At 36.6% G+C, this 23,638-nt stretch overlaps 1 protein-coding gene across 4 annotated transcripts in view; it reads left to right on the top strand.

Moving 5' to 3' along the window:
- Window positions 1–23,638, top strand: part of FAF1 (Fas associated factor 1) — a 529,381-nt gene that overhangs the window by 57,308 nt on the left and 448,435 nt on the right. For all 4 annotated transcript variants that reach the window (XM_060621411.2, XM_060621414.2, XM_060621415.2 and 1 more), the window contains exon 2: window positions 15,152–15,220. In XM_060621411.2, the coding sequence (XP_060477394.1) occupies window positions 15,152–15,220 (69 nt within the window). The remainder of the gene's footprint in view (window positions 1–15,151; window positions 15,221–23,638) is intronic.

Here is a 23,638-nt window from a genome sequence, read left to right on the forward strand (position 1 = left end):
TTGGGACAGAGAGAGACAGAGCATGAATGGGGGAGGGGCAGAGAGAGAGGGAGACACAGAATCGGAAACAGGCTCGAGGCTCCGAGCCATCAGCCCAGAGCCTGACGCGGGGCTTGAACTCACGGACCGCGAGATCGTGACCTGGCTGAAGTCGGACGCTTAACCGACTGTGCCACCCAGGCGCCCTCCTTTTTCTTTTTGATCAAACTGGCTAGGGGTTTATCAATTTTGTTAATTCTTTCAAAGAACCAGCTTCTGGTTTCATTGATCTGTTCTGTGTTTTGGTTTTGATAGCATTAATTTCTGCTGTCATCTTTATTATTTCCTGTCTTCTGCTGGTTTTGGGTTTTATTTGCTGTTCTTTTTCCAGCTCCTTAAGGCATAAGGTTAGGTTGTGTATCTGAGATCTTTCTTCCTTCTTTAGGAAGGCGTGGATTGCTATATACTTTCCTCTTATGACCGCATTTGCTGCGTCCCACAGGTTTTGGGTTGTGGTGTTACCATTTTCATTGGCCTCCATATACTTTTTAATGTCCTCTTTAACTGCTTAGTTAGCCCATTCATTCTTTAGTAGGATGTTCTTCAGTCTCCAAGTATTTGTTACCTTTCCAATTTTTTTCTTGTGGTTGATTTCGAGTTTCATAGTGTTGTGGTCTGAAAATATGCAGGATATGATCTTGATCTTTTTGTACTTGCTGAGGGCCGATTTGTGTCCCAGTATATGGTCTCTTCTGGAGAACGTTCCATGTGCACTGGAGAAGAATGTATATTCTGCTGCTTTAGGATGAAATGTTCTGAATATATCTGTTAAGTCCATCTGGTCCAGTGTGTCGTTCAAAGCCATTGTTTCCTTGTTGATGTTTTGATTAGATGATCTGTCCGTCGCTGTGAGTGGGGTGTTGAAGTCTCCTACTATTATGGTATTACTGTCGATGAGTTTCTTTATGTTTGTGATTAATTGGTTTATATATTTGGGTGTTGCCACATTTGGCGCATAAATGTTTACAATTGTTAGGTCTTCTTGGTCTATAGACCCCTTGATTATGATATAATGCCCTTCTGCATCTCTCGATACAGTCTTTATTTTAAAGTCTGGATTGTCTGATAGAAGTATGGCTACTCTGGCTTCTTTTGTTGACCATGAGCATGATCGATGGTTCTCCACCCCCTTACTTTCAATCTGAAGGTGTCTTTAGGTCTAAAGTGGGTGTCTTGTAAACAGCATATAGATGGATCTTGTTTTCTTATCCATTCTGTTACCCTATGTCTTTTGATTGGAGCATTGAGTCCATGGACGTTTAGAGTGAGTACTGAAAGATATGAATTGATTGCCATTATGATGCTTGTCGAGTTGGAGTTTATGGTGGTGTTGTCTGGTCCTTTCTAATTCTTGTTGCTGTTGGTATTCATTTATTTTGTATATATTTTTTCATCTTTTCTCCCCTCAGAGAGTCCCCCTTAAAATTTCATGCAGGGCTGGTTTAGTGGTCACAAACTTCTTTAATTTTGGTTTGTCTGGAAAACTTTTAATCTCTCCTTCCATTTTGAATGACAGCCTTGCTGGATAAAGAATTCTTGGCTGCATGTTTTTCTGATTCAGCACATTGAATATATCCCGCCACTCCTTTCTGGCCTACCAAGTTTCTGTGGATAGTTCTGCTGCAAACCTGATCTGTCTTCCCTTGTAGGTTAGGGACCTTTTTTTCCCTTGCTGCTCATGATTCTCTCCTTGCTGAGTATTTTGTGAATTTGATTATGATATGCCTTGTTGATGGTTGGTTTTTGTTGAATCTATGGGGGTCCTCTGTGCTTCCTGGATTTTGATGTCTCTGTCTTTCCCCAGGTTAAGAAAGTTTTCTGCTATGGTTTGCTCACATAACCCTTCTACCCCAATTTCTCTCCCTTCCTCCTCTGGGACCCCTATGATTCTGATGTTGTTCCTTTTTAATGAGTCACTGATTTCTCTAATTCTTAAATCATGCTCTTTTGCCTTAATCTCCCTCTTTTTTTCTGCTTTGTTATTCTCTATAAGTTTGTCCTCTATATCGCTGATTCTCTGTTCTGCCTCATCCATCCTTGCCGCCGCTGCATCCATCCATGATTGCAGCTCAGTTATAACATTTTTTATTTCATTCCGACTAGTTTTTACTTCTTTTATCTCTGTAGAAACGGATTCTAATCTATTTTCGACTCCAGCTAGTATTCTTATTATCGTGATTCTAAATTCTGGTTCAGACATCTTGCTTGTATCTGTGTTGATTAAGTCCCTGGCTGTCATTTATTCATGCGTTTTCTTTTGGGGTGAATTCCTTCGTGTTGTCATTTTGAAGGGAGAAAAGGAAGTAATGAGGTAGAAAAATTGAAATTAAAAAAAAATAAAATATTAAAATTAAAAATTAAAAAGATACACACACAAAAATCGAATAGATGGTGCTAGGTCCTAGGTATGTTTTGGTCTGGGTGTTGAAAGTGGTTTGACAAATTAGAGAAAAAAAAGTAGGGGGAGAGAAAAAAAGGAAATCGTTTGTGAATTTGAAAAAATGAATACACTGAAGTAGACTAGTGTGAGATGATGGGGGTAAAATAGAATTTGAAAATAGAATTTAAAAACATATTCACAAAAGTAAAGAATATAGTAGAAAAAAAATTAAAGAAAAATATTTTGAATAAAAATTAAAGATAAACATGAATTTTTTCATTTTCTGTATAAGAAACGGAAAAGAAATGAAAAAGAGAAAAAAGATTAAAAAACGAAAAAAAGAAAAAATCGTTTGATAATTTGAGAAACTGAGTATACTGTAGTAGACTAGAATAAAATGATGGAAGTAAAATAGATTTTGAAAAAATTTACATAGAAGCAAAAAAATATAGTAATAAAACTTAAATAAAAATATTTTGTATAGAAGTTGAAAGTAAAAATGAAGTTTTTCTCTTTCTGCATTTGAGAAAAGAAAGAAACAAAAAAAAGAAAAGGAGAAATTGTTTGAAAATTTGAGAAGGTGAGTACACTGACGTAGACTAAAACAATGATGGAAGTAAAGTAGAATTTGAAAAAATTTACACAAAAGTAAAAAATATAGTAATAAAAATAGAGAAAGTTATTTTTAATAAAAATTTTTAAAAAATGAATTTTTTTGTTTCTGTATTCAAGAAAAAGAATTGTAAAAGAGAAAAAGGAAAATGAAAGAAAAAAGAAAGAAAATTGAATAGATGAACCCGCTAACAGATTGAAGTAGGATGGAAATTGTCTCGTTTTCCCCTAAAAGTCAGTCTGTGTAGCTCTTTATAGTCCATAAATTAAGCCAGTGGTGAGACTTGTGTTCTTGAAGAGCGTGGTTGGCCCAGTTGGGTGGGGCTCAGTGCAACAGCTCCACTCTCCACTAGATGGAGTTGCTAGCCTACTGAGTGGAATGTTGCGGTGCTTGTAGGTGCGTATGCGCATGTGCAGGAGCGGTGAAAATGGTCCACCCAGCTACCCAGTCTGTTCTCCTGGATCAGCAATCGCGCACCTGTCCTCTGTCTTTAGCTCTCGTCCACTCCCTGCTTTTTCACTCTCTGTGACCAGGCCCCAGGCAGTACGTCTCTCCCGAGTTTTGTCTCTGATGCGGCTGTTTTCCCTGGCCCCTTCTGTAGGGCTGTGGCTTTGATACGTTCCGCCCCTCTGCGGGAGGGTCTCACCAAGCAATGGCCAATGAGGAATGGCCGAATGTCGGCTGCACCCAGGAACACCCGCTGGACCCTGCTGTTACTGGTGCCCTGAGACTGCAGCCAGGTGCCAGCCCACCCCAGAAAAAGTTCACGAGACAGTGTAGCAGCAGCGTTTCAGGGATTATGGAAAATCACAACACACATCTGGCACCAGGCTTTGCCCTGAATGACCTTGCCCCAGCACCAGTGAATGTGGCCGCCTTCTGGGGTCTACTGGGACCAGGTGGCTTCAACAGTCTCTACCAAATGTCCTTCCAGCAGTGGAACCTCTTTTCCCTGTGTGTTCCGAGAACCTCCCGGACCCCACTCTGTTCCTGAGGATTCGCCTTTCCCACCAGAGCACCACCAGGTATCGATCTGCAGAGTTGTAGCCTTTGCGCTCCCCTTGTTGACAGTCTTAATGGAATTTAAGCCCTCTCCTTTCTCATTTCTCTCTTTGTAGTTTAGTCCCTGTGGCTATTTCCAATTTTCCACTTTATCTTCAACTGCTTTTGGTGAGGGGGGGAGCATACTGGAAAAGCACCCCTTTTGGGGAGGGTGCTTTTCCAGTATGCTCCCCCCCAGTCTCCATCCTCTCTCCACCCTCAAAAGTGGTTCCCTACTTTTCGCGGCTTCTTGACCCCCAAATTCACCTCTCCACGCCACGTACTTGCTGAATTCTGTGGTTCACGTTTTGCAGATTGTTGTGTTAATCCTCCAATCAGTTTTTTAGGTGTGTAGAATGGTTTAGTGTTGGTGGCTGTATTTCATGGATGCGAGACACATAAAAAGCTTCCATGCTGTTCTGCCATCTTGGCTCCTCCTTTGTTTAAGTTTCTAAGGAGCCACCAAACTCTTCTCTGCAGCAGCTGAACCATTTTACTGTGTCATTAGCAGTGTGTGAGGGGTCCAGTTTCTCCATGTCTTTCCAAACATTTGTTATTTTCTGTTTTAAAAATTTTATTTATTTATTTATTTTAATTTTTGTAACATTTCTTTATTCCTGAGAGAGAGAGAGACACACACATAGAGCATGAGCGGGGGAGGGGCAGAGCGAGGGAGGAACACAGAATCAGAAGCCGGCTCCAGGCTCTGAGCTGTCAGCACAGAGCCTGATGTCGGGCTTGAACTCATGATCCTTTGTGCTGTGAGATCATGTCCAGAGCCAAAGTTCAACGCTTAACTGATTGAGCCACCCAGGTGCCCCTATATTTATTTATTTTTAATTACAACCATGTTGGGAGGTGTGAAGTGGTACTCATTGCGCTTTTGATTTCAATTTCCCTAATGGTTGGTGATATTGAGCATCTTTTTTTGTGCTTGTTGGTTATCTGTGTACCTTTGGAGAAATATGTTAAGTTCTTAGCCCATTTTAAAATCAAATTGTGTTCTTGTGTTTGAGTTGTTAAGTGTTCTTTATATAATCTGGATAACTAAACCCTTATTAGACCTACGATTTGCAGATATTCCCTCCCATTATGTAGATTGCTTTTTTTTTTTTCTCAGCAATGCACTTTGATGCACACATATTTTTAATTTTGATGAAATGCAGTATATGCGTTTCCTCTTGTTGCTCATGCTTTTGATGTCACATCTAAGAATCCATTACCAAACACAAGGTCATGGATATTTACCCTTACAGTTTTTTCTAAGACTTAAAATTTAACTCTTCTATTTTGAGTAATTTAATCAATTTTGAGTTCATTGTTGTATATATGGTGTGAAGCAGAGGTCCAAATTTATTATTTTGCATGTGGGTATCCAGTTGTCTCAACACTGTTTTTTGTTTTTTAGAAGAAACATATATATTTTTTAATTTTAGAGAGAAAGCATGAGTGGGGGAGAGGGTCAGATAGAGAAAGAGAGAGAGAGAGAGAAGAGAGAGAAAGAGAGAGAGAGAGAGAGAGAGAGAGGAAGAATCTTAAGCAGGCTCCATGTTCAGTGCAGAGCCCAATGTGAAGCTTGATCCCACAACCCTGAGATCACTATCTGAGCCAAAGTCAAGAGTTGGATGCTCAACCAGTTGAGCCACCCAGGCATCCTGTCTCAGCACTGTTTGATGAATAGAGTGTTCTTTTCCTATTGAATTGTTTTGGCACCCTTTTCAAAAATCAGGTGGCTATAGGGGTGCCTGGGTGGCTCAGTCAGTTAAATGTCCAGCTTCAGCTTAGGTCATGATCTCACGTTCATGAGTTGAAGCCCCGTCTGAAGCTGTCTGTGCTGACAGCTCAGAGCCTGGAACTTGCTTCAGATTCTGTGTGTCCCTCTCTCACTCTGCCCCTTCCTTGCTTGTACTCTCTCTTTCTCAAAAATAAATAAACATTAAAAAAAAATCAATTGGCTATATATGTATATAGGTTTATTTCTGGACTCTCAGTTACATTATATTGTTCTGTATGCCTGTCTTATATCAGTATCACAATGGATACTGTAGCTTTATAGTAAGCTTTGAAATCAGAAATTGTCTTTTGACTTTGATTCCCCCCTCCCTCCCCCCAAGATTGTTTTCACTCTTATTGGTCCCTTGCAGTTCTCTTTGAAATTGAGGATCAGCTTTTCCATTTTACAAAAAAGGCTGTTGGAATTTTGATAGAGATTGCATTGAATCTGTACATTTCTTTGTGTAGTATGGTCCTCTTAATGATAGTAAGTCTTCCAATCCTTGAATATTGGATGTCTTTTCACTGATTTAGGTATTTTAAAATTTCTTTGAGCAGTTTTCAGTGTTTCCTTCGTTAAATTTATTTCTATATATTTTATTCATTTAGTCTATATCACAAATGGAATTATTTTCTTAATATCCTTTCCCAATTATTCATTGCTAGTGTATAGAAATACAACTAAGTTTTGTGTGTTGATTTTTTATCCTACAACTTTGTGTGTGTGTGTGTGTGTGTGTGTGTGTGTGTGTGTGTGTATGAAGCCCTGAGGATTTTCTATGTTTAAGATCATATTATTTGGGAATAGGGATAGTTTTACTTCTTCTGTTCCAGTTCTGTTGTGTTTTATTATTTTTCTTGCCTAATCTGGCTAGGATTTCAAATATAATGTTACATAGAAGTGGCAAAAGTGGGCTTTCTTATCCTGTTCTTAACCTTAGGGTAAAGGTTTTTAGTGTTTCATCATTGAGTATGCTGTTAGTTTTGGGTTCTGCATAAATATATTTTATGTTAAAGAAGTTCCCCTCAAGAGGTGCCTGGGTGGCTCATTCGGTTAAGCATTCAACTTCGGCTCAGGTCCTGATCTTACACCTCATGGGTTCGAGTCCTGTGTCAGGCTGTGTGTTGATAGCTCACAGCCTGGAGCCTGCTTCAGATTCTATGTTGCGTGCTCTCTCTCTCAAAAAATAAATAAACTTAAAAAAAAAAGTTCCCCAAAAGTTCATAATTTATGTGTTTTTATCATGAAAAGGTTGTTGGATTTTTCAAATACTTTTCCTGCATCATTTGAGCTGATATTTTTGTTTTGTTTTGTTTTGCTCTTCCTTCAGTCTATATATGTGGTATAATGATTCCTCTGTGTTGAATCACTTTTGCAATCCTGGGATAAATCCTCTCTTAATATGTAGCTGGTTCTGGTTTGCTGTTATTTTGTTGAGAATTTTTTTCATTTATATCCACAATGGATGTTGGTCTGTGTTTTTCTTTTTTAGTGCTCTGTTTATCTGACGTCATTAGGATGCTTCTGACCTCACAGAATGACTTAGGAAGTGTCCCCTCTTTGGATTTTGGGGGATGATTTAAAAAAAATGTTTTTTTAACATTTACTCATTTTGGGGAGACAGAGAGACAGAGCAGAAGTGAGGGAGGGGCAGAGAGAGAGGGAGACACAGAATCTGAAGCGGGCTCCAGGCTCCGAGCTGTCAGCACAGAGCCCGACGTGGGGCTGGAACTCACAAACTGCGAGATCATGACCTAAGCTAAAGTCGGACGCCCAACCGACCGAGCCACCCAGGTGCCCCTTTGGGGATGATTTATAGGATTGGTGTTAATTCTTTTTTATATAATTGGTAGAATCTAGCAGTGAAGCCATCAGGTCCTTGGCTTTTCTTTATAGGAGACTTTTGATTACTGATACAATCTCTTTATTTGTTATAAGTCCATTTGAATTCTGTTTTTTCTTGAGTCAGTTTTGGTAGATAGTATGTTTCTAGGAATTTCATTTCATGTAGGTTATCTAATTTGGTGACATATAATTATTCATAGTATTATTTTCATACTTTTGTAAGGTCAGTAGTAACATCCCTGCTTTCACTTCTGGTTTTAGTAATTTGAGTCTTCTCTCTTTTTTTTCTTGGCCAGTCTAAACATTTGTCAATTTTGTTAATCTTTTTGAACAGTCTTTGATTTTGTTGATTTTCCTTATTGTTTTTTCTGCTATTAGTCTCATATTTTTATTACTTTCTTCCTTTTAGAGGCTTTGGGTTTAGTTTGTTCTTTTTCTGTTCCTTAAGGTGTGAGGTTGTTATTTATTTTAATCTTCTTTTTAATAAGATATTTACAGGTGTAAGTTCCCTTTTGGTCATAGAAAGATACTTTTTATGGTTTCTATCTTCCAGAATTCATTGAAACTTGTTTTTATATATTCTTTCCTAGAGAATGTTCCATTTGCACTTAAGAAAATATGTATTTGTGTTGTTTTGGGTAGAGTGTCCTATAAATGTTAAATCTAGTCACTTAATAACTATATTTCAATTCCTCTATTTCCTTATTGATGTTCTGTTTAATTCTGTCCTTTATTGAAAGTATGGTATTGATATCTCCAAGTGTTTCTGTAGAATTGTATTTCTCCTTTCAATTTTGTCAATTTTTTCTTCATGTATTTTGGAGACTCGGTTATTAGATATGTATGTATTTCTTATTTTTATATCTTCTTGATGTATTGTTCTTTTATCAGTTCTTTTATGAAAATTTTTGACTTAAAGTCTGCTTTATCTGATATTAGTATCGTGAGTCAGCCTTTCTTTTGGTTACTAATTGCACACATATTTTTCTGTCCTTTCACTTTTCACCTTTTTATGTCTTTGGATTTTGAAGTGAGTCTTTTATAGATAGCCTATAGTTGGATCATGTCTTTTTTATCCATTCTGCCTATCTCTGACTTCTAATTGGAGAGTTTAATCAATAATTACTGATAAGGGTACATTTAGTTTGGCTAGTTTGCTGTTTGTTTTCTGTGTGTCATTCTTTTTTTTCTCAGTTTCCTCAATTCCTTCATTATTGTCTCCTTTTTGGTTCTTGACTTTTTGGTACTGTACTGTTTTGTTTCCTTTCTCATCCCTTTTTCTGTGTGTTTTTTACTTATTTTCTTAGTGGTTACTCTAGGGATTATAAATAGCCTCTCCATATTATAACAATCTGTTTTGAATTAATACCAGCTTAACTTCAGTAGCATACAAAAACTCTGCTCCTATACAGTTCCATCGCTCCCTCTTCATGTTGTTATTACACCTTACATCTTTATACATTCTGTGCTCATTAGTGTCAATTTATACATTTTGTGTTCATTAATGTCAATTTATAATCTTGTTTTATGCATTTGTTTCTTAAGTAATGTAGAAAAAAGTTATAAACCAAAAATATAATAATACTGGCTTTTGTGTTTGCCTATATAATTACATTTATTATTTATTTATTTATATTAAATTTTTTAAATGTTTATTCATTTTTGAGAGAGAGAGACAGGAGCATAAGTGGGGGAGGGACAGAGAGCGAGGGAGACACAGAATCCAAATTAGGCTCCAGGCTCTGAGCTGTTAGCACAGAGCCCGATGTGGAGTTGTAACTCACGAACTGTGAGATCATGACCTGAGCCGAAGTCGTCCTTTTAACTGACTGAGCCACACGAGGTGCCCCTTTCGTTTAGTGTTAAAGGATGGTTTTTTCTTGTTTTTGTTTTTGTTTTTGTTTTTGTTTTGCTTTAAATAAGTCATCCTACTGCTTTTTGGCATTTATAATTTCTGTTGAGAAATTAGCTGTTGATCTTATTGGGGGTCCCTTGTAGATGAAGTTTTCTCTCCTTTCATGATTCTTTTTGAGTTTTTTTAAAAAATTTTTCTAATGTTTATTTTTGAGACAGAGGGAGACAGAGTGCGAGTGGGGGAGGGGCAGAGAGCGAGGCAGACACAGAGTCTGAAACAGGCTCCAGCCTCTGAGCTGTCAGCACAGAGCCTGGTGCGGGGCTTGAACCCACGAACCATGAGATCATGATCTGAGCCGAAGTCAGATGCTCAACCGACTAAGCCACCCAGGTACCCCTCTTTTTGAGTTTTGATAGCTTGATTGTAATGTGTTTTGGTATGGATGTCTTTGCGTTTATCCTTTTAGGAATCTCTTGAACATTTTGAATGTGTAGTTTATTAAGTCTTTTACCAAATTTAATTAAGTTTTTAGCCATTATTAAAATATTCTTTCTGCCTCTTTATTTCTTCTCCTTCTGGAACTCCCTGTTATGCATGTGTTGGTGTATTTGGTGGGTCTCACTTCCCTCTTCAGCTCTGTTCATTTTTCTTCGTGCTTCCCAGATTGGATAATTTCATTTGAACTACCTTCCAGTTCTCTATTCTTTCTTCTGCCTCCTCAAGAGTTGCTGTCAAAACCCTGTAGTTAATTTTTCATTTCAGTTATTGTGCTTTTCAGCCCAAGATTTTTTTTCCTTGGGTTGTTTTTAAAGTGATTTGTATGTCTTTATTGATAGTCTCTGTTTGTTGACACATTGTCATTTTGGTTCCCATTAGCTCTTTGTTTATGGATTCTTTGAGCTCTTTGAGGATGTTTAATATGATGATTGAAAATCTTTGTGCAGTAAATCTGATGTCTCTTCTCCCTCACAGACCATTTCTGTTAGTTTCTCCTTTGAATGGGTCATACTTTCCTGTTGCTCTGTATATATCACAATTTCTTTTTTCACAAGTGATTATTTTAAATATATAATGTGATAACTCTGGAATCCAAGTTTTTACCTCTCCTTATGGTTCATTTCTGTTGCTTTCTGTGGGTTGTTATTTGTTCACTGACTTTTCTAAACAATTTTTATAATTTTTTTTGGTGATGAGTTGTCTCTGTCTTAATCTGCTTGGGCTACAGTGACAAAATACCATAGAACAGAGATATTTTCTCATAGTTCTGAAGACTGAAAGTCTCAGATCAGTGGTGCCAGTGTGGTTAGTTTTTGGTGAGAACTCTTCCTGACTTGCAGATGGCCACTTTCTCTCTTGGTTCTCATATGGCAGGGACACACACACACCAAGCACTCTCTGGTGTGTCTTCTTATAAGAGACGTTAATTCCATTATGAGTGCCCCACCTTCATGATCTCATCTAAACCTGATAATTTCCCGTATGCCCCCCGTTACTGAGTGCCATCACAGTGGCGCTTAGGACTTCAACATCTGAATTTGGTGGGCAGTGGGAGTGGGGTACAAACATTTGGTACATAACAGTCTCTGAAATCTTTTCTTTAGTTGTGATCTGCTAATGGTATGAGAGAGATTTTTTTAAATATCTGGAGTAAAAAAGAAAATAAAAAGAAAAGAGGAAAAAAAAAAGAAGAAAGAACGCAGGCTGTCTCTGTACTGGAGCACTCTAACACTTAGGCTGTTTACAACTCTCTCTTTTTTTGTGCTGAGCCTAGAGATGAGTCGGTAGTTTTTTCAGGTTTTCTCTGAGTAGGTGTCTTGCCTTGGACATGTGCATGGGTTTCTAAACTCCCAGTATTTTTTAGTGCCGTACTTTCCCAAAGAAATTGTCTTGCCATCTTTTTCTTCCAGGTTTTTGGCTTGCCTGTTATTTGCCTCCATTGGAATATTTTGTCCCAAGTGGCAGTGAGTTTTTCATTTGCCTTAAAATTTTTATGAAGAATGTCCTCTTCAGAGTATAGCTGCTCTTTCTGTACTAGGAGAATTTTGAGTTGGTAAAACAAAGGCGAGAGCCTTGAGTCAGTCCTTCAGGTAGCCTTGCACCGGTCACAGCAGACAAATTCTTTGAGAACAGTGTCTGCTCTGCTCTCTAGAACCAGGGACTAGGGTTCAACTGTAGGAATGTGGGTTAGTATATTCAAGACTTTCACAGAGCCAAGAGTGGAGAAAGGGAAATAAAAACATTGCAAAGCTTTCACACTGTTTTGAAGTCACCTTTTTCATGTTTCAGCATTTGTTTGGTTTGTACAAACCTTTGACCAATTTCCAGAGTTCTGAGAAATTTGATTCTGATGGTTTTTGTTCAATTTTTTTGTGTTTCTGTGGAGGGATTGGCTCTTGGAACTACCACCTACATGTATTTCTGAGGGAAAAAAGGATGATGTCTTTGAGGAAGTGTATTTTGCTTGTGCTTTCCGATGTTTGTTGCTGTTGGGCTCACTATGTACCTCTTACAGTTTTTCTCTCCACTTCTTCCTGTGCAGCTTCTGCCCTATCTTAATTGTTCTTAGCTGCTTTTGTTACTATTTTGGAGCCTTTGGATTATCCCTGGTTTTTCATTCAGCTTAAAATGAAGATTGCCTTTTTTACTTGTTTCCTTTGTTACATTTTTATGGTGTCCAGGAATCAAATTATTCCCTTATTCCCCAGATTTCCCTCTTTAAAATTTTTTTTCATTTTATTTATTTTCATTTTTTTTAAACATTTATTCATTTTTGAGAGTGAGAGAGAGTATGAGTAGGGGAGGGGCAGAGAGAGTGAGAGACACAGACTCAGAAGTAGGCTCCAGACTCTGAGCTGTCAGCACAGGGCCCTATGTGGTGCTTGAACTCACAGACCGTGAGTTCATGACCTGAGCTGAAGCCAGATGCTTAACCAACTGAGCCACCCAGATACCCCCCCCCCCAATTTTTTTAATGTTTATTTATTTTTGAGAGAGAGAGGCAGGGAGGGAGAATCTGAAGCAGACTCTAGGCTCTGAGCTGTCAGCACAGAGCCCTGTGTGGGGCTCGAACCTACAAACTGTGAGATCATGACCTGAGCCAACAGGAATGCTTAACCGACTGAGTCACCCAGGTGTTCCCTGCAAATTTCCCCTTTGGTCCTTGTAGTCAACCCTTCTTCCTATCCTAAGCCTCTGATAATTAATATGTTTTCTGTTCTTATAACTTTGCATTTTCTAAAATGTTATGTAATTGGAATTATACAGGGTGTAAGCTTTTGAGCCTGGCTCAAAACACATTGCATAGTAATGTACAATAGCACATTGTACAATGTACAGTTGTACATTGTACAATTGTACATATGTACAATAGCATAATACATTTGAAGATTTATTGCCGTTGTTTTGAGTCATCAGTAATGTGTTCATTTTTGTTGCTGAGTAATTTTCTATTGCATGAATGTACAGTTGAAGGAAATTTGGGATGTCTTCTGTTTTTAGTGATGATGAATAAAGCTGTTATAAACATTCATGTGTAATTTTCACGTGAACATAAGTTTTAATTTCTTAGATAAATAATACCTAAGAAGTGGGATTACTATATCATAACTTTCTAAGAAAATTGCTAACTAACTTTGCAAAGTGGCCATATAATTTTGAGATTCTTATGTAATACATATATCAGTGTATGAGAGTTCTGGTTCTTCTGCATCCTTACCATCACTTGATGTTAGTGTTTTGGATTTTAGACACTCTAATGTATCGAAGTGGCATCTCTGTTTGTTTTACATATTCCTATTAACTAATGCTGTTGAACATTTTTTCATGTGTATTTATTTGTGTATCTTCTTTGGGGAAGTTTCTGTTGAAATCTTTTGCCATCCATCCATCCATCCATCCATTTGTTTATTAATTATGTTTATTTATTTGGAGAGAGAGAGACAGAGCATGAGCAAGAGAGGGGCAGACAGAGAGGGAGAGACCATCCCAAGCTGGCTCCGCAGTGTCATAACAGAGCCCAGTGTGGGGCTTGAACCCCCGAACCCTAAAATCATGACCTGAACTGAAATCAAGAGTCGGTTGCTCAGCCGACTGAGCCACCAGGTGCCTCTTTATTATTTATTTTAATTGAGTTTTGAGACTTCTTCTTATATTTTGGTTATTAATCTTTTATTAGGTGTGTTTTGCCGATATTTTCTCCCAGTGTGTGGTCTGGCTTTTCATAACCTTAACAGTGTCTTTCAAAGTGCAGTCATTCTTAATTTTAATGAAGTCCATTTTATCAGTATTTTTGGGCTTTACTTTAGCTGTTGTGTCTAAAGCTCCTGAAGATTTCTTAGATTCTTCATATGTTTTCAGCACTAAAATTAGAATGGAATTAATAAATGTAACTAGAAAGGTTTTAGTATCCTTTCTTTAGTATTAAGAAAGTAAAATGGGGCACCTGGTTGGCTCAGTTGGTTAAGTGTCTTACTCTTGATTTTGGTTCAAGTCATGCTCTCATGGTTCGTGAGTTCAAGCTCCACATTGGGCTATGTGCTGACATTGTGGAGCCTGTTTGGGATTCTCTGTCTCCTTCTCTGCTCCATGCTGTGCAAGCTCTCTCCCAAATAAATAAACCTAAAAAAATTATGTTTTAATTAAGCCAGTATGTTCAAAATGGTCATCTCAACACACATTTAATAGAAAAATTATTATTTTTAAAGGTTTTGATTTTAAGTAGTCTCTTTACACCCACTGTGGGGCTCGAACTTACAACCCTGAGATGAAGAGTTGCATGCTTTACCAACTGAGCCAGCCAAGCACTCTGAAAAATTATTATTAATTCTTTTGATAATTTTTTAAAAAGCTTCTTTATTTTTTAGAGAGAGAGTGAGGGCCTGTGTGCGCAGTTGGGGAGGAATAGAGAGGGAGAGAGAGAATCCCAAGTAGGCTTTGCACTGTCAGTGTAGAACCTGATGTGGGCCTAGTGGGCCTTGAACTCACGAACTGTGAAATTACAGCCTGAGCCAAAGTTGGGCCCTTAACTGACTGAGCCACCCAGGCGCCCCTTAAAAATAAAGAATTTACGTTTTAATTTTTGTTCTAACTCCCACCCTCACGTGTATTTCACACAGCATATCTTAACTCAGTTGAGGCACATTTCAGGAACTCCCTATCCATGTATGTCTAGTGGCTACGATATCAGAAAGCACAGATCTAGAAGTTTTAATAGTTTTAGGTTTTACTTTAAATCTGTTATTTATTTCGAGTTACATTTTGTATAGGTATGGGTTGAAGTTCTTTTTACATGGTTGTCATCAGAAATGTTTTAATGAAAGCTCTGGGCAGTTAGAAATCTAGAGATTATTCTAGGCTCTAAAGCTCAAGATTTAAACATAACTTTCTGTTACTGCTTCATTGTCTTTTATTTCAGTGCAGTGTAAATTTACTTTGTAATTAATTTTCAAACCATATTTGTAAAATGCTAAGATGTGTTAGGCATTTAGTGTCTTGGCTTTATTCACATACCTTTTCAAACTTAAATTACACATTATGCTCTTTACCTTTTTAAGATTAACCTCCCCATTCGCAAACTCATATCTAAAATTCTTACTTTGTTTCCAGGCATGTACTGGCATTGAAAACATTGATGAAGCTATTACATTGCTTGAACAAAATAATTGGGACTTAGTGGTAAGTACTTCTTTTTTTTCTTTTTTGCAGCTTTGTTGAGATATAATTGGCATATGGCATATAAATTTAAGGTGTATAACCTGATGATTTGATATACATATATATTGTGACATGATCAACACAATAAGGTTAGTTAACATATCTGTCATCTCACAGTTACTTTTCTGTGTGTGATAAAAACTTTTAAGATTTACTCTTTTAGCAATTTTGAAGTATACAGTGTAGTTTTGTTAACTCTAATTGCCTTGCTGTACATTAGATCCCCATTTATTCATTTTATACCTGGAAATTTGTATTTTTTGACCACCTTCATTCTGCCCTACCCCTGATAACCACCAATCTAATCTGTTTCTGTGAATTCCATTTTCTTTTAGATTCCACATAAAAGTGAGATCATACAGTATTTGTTTCCTCAGAATTATTTCAAGAATTTTTTCTTTCCCTGACCAGTAATCAAATTTTATTAATTTTTCAGTGTCCTTAACATTCCTTATAGATGGTTCAGCATACCATAGCCATTAATAATTTTAATCTCAGTGCACAAAATCTAAATGTCTTATCTTTAATATGAAGTTCATATTTAGTTCAGTATTAAATTACTAAATTATTATGAATTCTTAGATAATTATATGGTTCTTAAAGTTGTTCTCTTCTCACTTTGTATTAAGGTTCCTCTTCCCCTGTAATATTTTGATTGAGATGCTTGGTAGGAGAGAAAAGTCAGACATGTCTAAATGTCAGAACAATTCTATTTGATGTTTCCTCCTCACTTCCTGGAGCTCTCACTATTGATCACCCCTTTCTAAAGCTATTAAAGAAGTGACATTCTTGTGTGGTTAAAAAAATTTTTTTTAGTGAACTTCAGACAATTTATTATAGAAGTGGTTTAATGTTTTGAATGGTGGGAGGCAGTAACTCATAAATCAAGTCCGGACACAGCACTACAGAATTGTAATTTATTTACAATTGCGAAGCAACCTATACATGAGTTGTTTAAAAAAGATTTTTTTTAACGTTGATTTTTGAGAGACCAAGACAGAGCATGAGTTGGGGAGGGGCAAAGAGAGAGGGAGACCCAGAACCCAAAGCAGGCTCCAGGCTCTGAGCTGTCAGCACAGAGCCCGATGTGGGACTTGAACCCATCAACTGTGAGATTATGACCTGAGCCGAAGTCAGATGCTTAACCAATTGAACCACCCAAGTGCCTCATAAACATGAATTGTTTAACAGTATTGGAATAATACTGGTTGTGTTGGGATGACACAGGTGTCCCTCAGTGCCTTTGAAATGCTAAAAAAGTCCAAATTACAATTTTGAAGAAGTGTTAATTTTCAGAGGTAAAAACTTGAGATGTGGGCTTAGAGGGCTGAGATTAGATATCCAGCTATGTTCAAGTCCATGCATGCATTTATATAATCAACCATTAATTATCTATGTGTTTTGTGAATTTACTACTTTTAATTTTTATACTCAAAATATGAAAAATCTTTATTTTCAGCTTGTACAACTAATTGTTTAACATTTTCTGGTATATTATGCAAGGGTGTTTTCTTTTAATTGTGTGATTAAATTTTTCTAAATACAGATGAGTTAGTTGTAGTCCTCCTGTTTTGTAATCTGCATTTTTCACAACAGCGTATCACGAATGTCTTTATCTAAATAAATGTGACTGCTTATTCTTTTTAATGTTCTTTTAATGTATGTGACTGCTTATTCTTTTTAATGTTCTTTTAATGTTTGCATGGTATTTCAAAGGATGGTTGTAGCATAATTTTACCAATCAGTCCTATGCTGTTAGACATTTAGGATTTTTGCAGTGTTTTGCTAATATACACATTACTGTAGAGAATATTGTTGAACATCGTGGTGTGTGTAACCTATTATTTTCCTAGAAGATATTGAATAAATTCAAATCATAAGTGAATTTCTGGGTCAAATTATATATATATTTAAGTTTTTGGATATTTATAGTCAGTTGCCTTCCAGGATGGTTGCATTAATATGTACATTTTTGAGATTGTCTATTTCATTAAACCAGAGTTTCCTTATTTTTCATATAAGAAAAATGTTCAAAGAACACCTTTGCTACTTGTCAAAGTTTACAAATGCTTGAAATTATGGTCTGACTTGAAATCCATGCTTTTACAATGATACAATCTTCTTTTAAACGTATTTTTATTCTTTCCTTCTTTTCTTTTAAGTTTTTCTGTTAATCACCCTCTGCTCATCATGACACATGCACTCCTTAATCTCCATCACATATTTCACACTTCCTCCCTGCTCACCTCCCTTCTGATGACCCTTATTAGTTTGTTCTCTATGATTAAGAATCTGTTTCTTGGTGTGTGTCTCCCCCCCCACCTTTGCTTGTTTGTTTTGTTTCTTAAATTCCACATATGAGTGAAATCATAAGGTATTTGTTTTTTTCTGACTGACTTATTACTCTTGGCATTATACTCTGTAGCTCCATCCGTGTCATTGCAAATGGTAAGATTTTATTCTTTTTTATAGCTGAATAATATTTCATTGTATATATATACCATGTCTGCTTTATCCATTCATCAGTCAATGGACAGTTAGGCTGCTTCCATAATTTGGCTATTGTAAGTAATGCTGCTGTAAATATTGGAGTGTATATATCCCTTTGAATTAGTGTTTTTGTATCCTTTGGTTAAACAGTTGTGCCATTGCTAGATTGATTATAGGGTAGTTCTATTTTTAACTTAAAAATTTTTTAAATGTTTATTTATTTTGAAAGAGAGAGCAAGCTTGAGTGGGGGAGGGGCAGAGAGGGAGAGAGAGAGAAAGAGAGAGAGAGAGAGACTCAGAATCCAAAGCAAGCACCAGGCTCTGAGCTGTCAGCAAAGAGCCCCATGTGGGGCTCAAACTCACAAGCCGCAAGCAAGATCAAGACCTGAGCCGAAATCTGACACTCAATGACTGAGCCACCCAGGTGCCCCTCTACTTTTAACTTGTTGAGAAACCTCCATGCTGTTTTCCAGAGTGGCTGTACCAGTTTGCATTCCTACCATCAATGCAAGAGGGTTCTCTTTCTTGGCATCCTTGCCAACACCTGTTGTTTCCTGTTTTGTTAATTTTAGCCATTATTACAGGCATGAGGTGATATCTGGTTGTAGTTTTGATTTGCATTTCCCTGAATTGAGTGATGTTGTGCATCTTTTCATGTGTCTGTTGACCATCTGGATGTCTTCTCTGGAGAAATGTTTGTTCATGTTTTCTGCCCATTTTTAGATTGGATTATTTGTTTCTTGGGCATGGAATTGTATCAATTTTTTATGTATTATGGATACTAACTCTTATCAGATAGTCATTTGCAAATATATTCTCCCATTCCATAGGTTGCCTTTAGTTTTATCAATTGTTTCCTTTGCTGTGCAGAGGCTTTTTATTTTGATGAAAGCCCAGTAGTTTAATTTTGCTTTTGTTTCCCTTTGCCTCAAGGAATCTGTCTAGAAAAAATTCTATGATTTTTATAGTTTCAGGTCTTACATTTAGGGCTTTAATCCATTTTGAATTTATTTTTGTGTATGGTGAAAGAAAGTGGTCCAGTTTTATGCTTTTTGCATGTAGCTGTCCAGTTTTCTCAACATAATTTGTTGAAGAGACTTTTTCCCATTGGATATTCTCTTCTGCTTTGTCAAAAATCAATTGACCATATAATTGTGGGTTTATTTCTGGACTTTTATTCTGTTCCATTGATCTACGTTTCTATTTTTGTGCCAGTACCGTACTGTTTTGATTACTACAGCTTTGTAATATAAGTTGAAGTCTGGAACTGGGATGCAGCTTGCCTTTTGTTTTCAGAATTGCTCTATTTGGGGTATTTTGTGGTTCCATATTAATTTTAGGATTGTTTGTTGCAGTTCTGTGAAAAGTGCCTGTAGTATTTTGATAAGGATTGCACTAAATATGTAGATTGCTTTGGGTGTAGACATTTTAACAGTATTAGTTCTTCTAGTCTTTCCCTTTGTTTATGTCATCTTCAGTTTCTTTCATCAGTGTTTTATAGTTTTCAGAGTACAGGTCTTTTACCTCTTTGGTTGGGTTTATTCCTAGTTATCTTATTATTTTTGGTGCAATTGTAAGTGGGATTGTTTTCTTAATTTCTCTTTCTGCTGCTTCATTATTGTTGTATGGAAATGCAATAGATTTCTGTAGATTGATTTTGTATCCCGGTGACTTCACTGAATGAGTGTATCAGTTCTAGTGGTTTTTTTTGGTGGAGTCTTGAGGGTTTTCTGTGTACAGTATCATGTCATCTGCAAATAATGAGAGTTTTACTTCTTCCTTACCTATTTGAATACCTTTTATTTCTTTTTGTTGTGAGATTGCTGTGTCTAGGACTTCCAGTATTATATTGAATGAAAGTGGTGAGAGTGGACATCCTTGTGTTGCTCCTGACCTGAAGGGAAAGGCTCTCAGTTTTTCTCCATTAAGGATGATGTTAACTGTGGGTTTGTCATATATGACCTTTATTATGTTGATGTATGTTCCCTCTAAACCTACTTTGTTAAGGGTTTTTATCATGAATGGATGTTGTACTTTGTCAAATGCTTTTTCTGCATCTATTGAGATGATCGTAGTTTTTATTTTTTCTCTTACTAACACAATGTATCACATTGATTGTTTAGCCATTGAACCATCCTTGCATCCCAGGAGTAAATCCCACTTGATTATGGTGAATGATATTTTTAATGTATTGTAGGATTCTATTTGCTAATATTTTGTTGAGGATTTCTGCATCTGTGTTTTTCAGAGATAATGGCCTCTAGGTCTCTTTTCTTGTGGTGTCTTTGGTTTTGGTATCAGTAATACTGGCCTCATAGAATGAAGGAAGTTTTCCTTCCTTTTCTATCTTTTGGAATAGTTTGTGAAGAATAGGTATTAATTCTTCTTTAAATGTTTGGTAGAATTTGCCTGTGAAGCCATTTGGTCTTAACCTTTGTTGGGAGTTTAAAAATTTTTTTTAATGTTTTTATTTATTTTTTTATTCTAGAGAGAGAGGGAGAGAGAGAGAGCACACATGCGAGAGCAGGGGAGAGAGGGGCAAAGGGAGAGAAAGAATCTTAAGCAGGCTCCATGCTCAGTGTAGAGCTTGATGTGGGGCTTGATCCCACAACCCTAGATCATGACATGAGCCAAAATTAAGAGTTGGATGCTCTACTAATTGAGCTACCCAGGCAGCCCTGTTGGGAGTTTTTTGATTTCTGATTCAGTGTTTTTGCTGGTAATTAGTCTGTTCAAATTTCTATGTATTTTTGTTTCCATTTTGTTTCTGTTTATTCATTTCTTCTAGGTTGTCCAATTTGTTGGTATATTGTTTTTCATAATGTTCTCTTATAATTGTATTTCTGTGATATCTATTGTTATTTGTCCTCTCTTATTTGTGATTTTATTTATTTGGGTCCTTTCCTTTTTTTTGTTGTTAAATCTGGCTAGAGGTCTATCACTTTTATTGATTTTTTTTTTCAAAGAACCAACTCCTAGTTTCATTGATTTATTATTTTTTAAGTTTCTACATCATTTATTTCCACTCTAATCTTTATTATTTCCTGCCTTTTGCTCGTTTTAGGTTTTGTTTTTTTTCTGGCTTCTTTAGGTGCATCATTAGGTTATTTATTTGAGATTTTTCTTGGTTCTTGAGGTAAGCCTGTATTGTTATAAACTTCTCTCTTAGAACCACATTTGCTGCCTCCCAAGGTTTTGAATTGTGTTTTCATTTGTTTCCATGTACTTTTTAATTTCTTCTTTTATTTATTTGTTGACCCATTCACTATTAAGTAGCATGTTATGTAACCTCTCTGTATTTCTGCTCTTTCCAGATTTTTTTCTTGTGGTTGGTTTCTAGTTTCATAGCTTTGTGGTCAGAAAAGATGCATGGTATGACTTCACTCTTTGTAAGTTCGATGAAGCCTGTTTTGTGGCCTAATATGTGATGTATTTTGGAGAACGTTCCTTGTGTACTTGAAAAGAATGTGTATTTGTTTTTAGGATTGAATGTTCTGAATATATCTGTTAAATCCATCTGGCCCAGTGTTTCATTCAAAGCCGTTGTTTCTTTGTTGATTTTCTGTTTAAATGACCTATTTGATGTCGGTGGGATATTAATGTCCCCTACTACTATTATTATTGTTATTATTATTATTATTATTTATCAATTATGTTTGTTATTAACTGTTTTATGCATTTGGGTGCTTTCATGTTGGGTACATAAATATTTACAATTATAATATTTTGTTGGATTGTCCCCTTTCTTATGTTGTCCTTCTTTGTCTTTTTATAGACTTTGTTTTGTTTTTAAACTTTACTTATTTATGCTTATTCCTTTCATTTTTTATTTTTAGCCAAACTTTTTCAAGTTTATTTATTTAGTTTGAGAGAGACAGAAACAGCACGAATGGGGGAGGGGCAGAGACAGAGGGAGAAAGAGAATCCCAAGCAGGCTCTGCACTGTCAGCACAGAGCCTGACATGGGGCCTGGTCTCATAAACTGTGAGATCATGACCTGAGCTGAAATCAAGAGTTATGTGCTTAACCTAGTGAGCCACCCAGGTGCCCCCAGACTTTATTTTAGTCTATTTTGTCTGATATAAGTATTGCTACTCTGGCTTTCTTTTGGCATCTTCATCCTCTCACTTTTTATCTGCAGGTGTCTCTAGGTCTAAAATGAGTCTTGTAGGCAACCTACACATGGGCCATTGTTTGTTTGTTTAATTCATTCTGTCACCTCATGTCTTTTGATTGGAGCATTTAGTCCATTTATATTCAAAGTAGGTATTGATAGAAATGTATTTATTGCCTTTTTATCGCTTGTATTGTGGTTGTTTCTGAAAATTTTCCCTGATCCTTTCTTGTCTTTCTTTCATGGGTTCCTTGTTTTCTTTAGTCATACATTTGGATTTCTTTGTTTTTATTCTTTGTATGTGTATTAGTAGTTTTTGATTTGTTGTTACCATTAGGTTTGTATATAACATCTTCTGCATATAGCAGTCCATATTAAATTCATGGTTGTTGAAGTTTGAACCCATTCTTTACTCCTTTCCTCCCCCTATTTTAGGTATATGGTATCATATGCTACATACTTTTATATTGTAAGTTCCTTGACTGATTTTTTTTTTTTTTTACAAGAATACTCACTTTGACTACTTTTGTGTTCCCTACCTTTATACTGTCTTTTTTTTTTTTTTCTCTTTTCTTTCCACTCAGAGTCCCTTTTGATATTTCTTGCAGGGCTGGTTTAGTGATCATAAACTCCTTTAGTTATTGTTTGGGAAATTATTTATCTCTCTTTCTATTGTGAATGATAGCCTTGCTGTATAGAGTATTCTTGGCTGCAGGTTTTTCCCCTTAAGCACTCTGAATATATCATGCCACTCCTTTCTGGCTTGGAAGGTTCTGCTGAGAAATCTGCTGATAGCTTTATGTGGTTTCCTTTGTATGTACCTTTTTTTATCTGACTGCTTTTAGTATTTTCTTTATTGGTATATTTTGTCATTTTAACTACAGTATGTCTTGTGGGTCTTCTTTTTTTGATTTTGACGGGGGTTCTCCATGCCTCCTGGATCTGGATGTCTGTTTCCTTCCCCAGATTAGGGAAGTTTTTAGCTATTTCATCAAATAAATTCTCTTCCCCCCTTTTCTCTCTTCTCTCTAGGCTCCTATAAAATGAACATCATTATGTTTGATGGAGTCACTGAATTTCTTAAGTCTATTCCAGTATTGCATAATTCTGTTTCCTCTTTTGTTCAGCTAGATAACTATACATTATTCTGTCTTCTAGGTCAGTAATTCATTTCTCTGCTTTTTTCATCCTGTTGTTCATTACATCAAGTGTATTTTTCATTTTGATTATTTAGCTCTTTATCTCTGCTATGTTATACCTTATCTGGGTTAATTGTCTCACTGATGTCTACCACTTTTTTCTCGATTTCAGTAAGTAGCTTTAAATTCTCCATCAACCATGTTACTTATATCTGTTTCATTTAGATCTGCAGCTGTGGTCTGATTCTATTCTTTCATTTGGGACAAATTCCTGTCTTCTTATTTTTCCTAAGTCTCTGTTCCCTTTTCTCTGTGTTAGGAAAGTCATCAACATTTCCTTTTTTTGAGGGTAATGGTTTTATGAAGAAGTCCTCTAGTGCCCTGCAGTGTAGTTTATTCTATTTGCCTAGGGCCTGGCACTTCCAGAAATGTCCCCATGAGTGCTGCATGTGCTCTGTTGTTTTGTCCTGACCACTTTATCCTTCAGGCCAGTTGTCTGCAGAGGCTCTCTTTGCCTGGGTTGGGCAGTGTTTGGTCCTTGGCCTGAAGGTGGCATTTTTTTTTTTTTTAACATTTATTTATTTTTGAGAGACAGAGCATAAGCAGGGAAGGGGCAGAGAGAGGGGAGACACAGAA

The sequence above is a fragment of the Panthera onca genome, chromosome C1 (assembly GCF_046562875.1).
Source record: "Panthera onca isolate mPanOnc1 chromosome C1, mPanOnc1 haplotype 2, whole genome shotgun sequence".
Classification (NCBI taxonomy): domain Eukaryota; kingdom Metazoa; phylum Chordata; class Mammalia; order Carnivora; family Felidae; genus Panthera; species Panthera onca.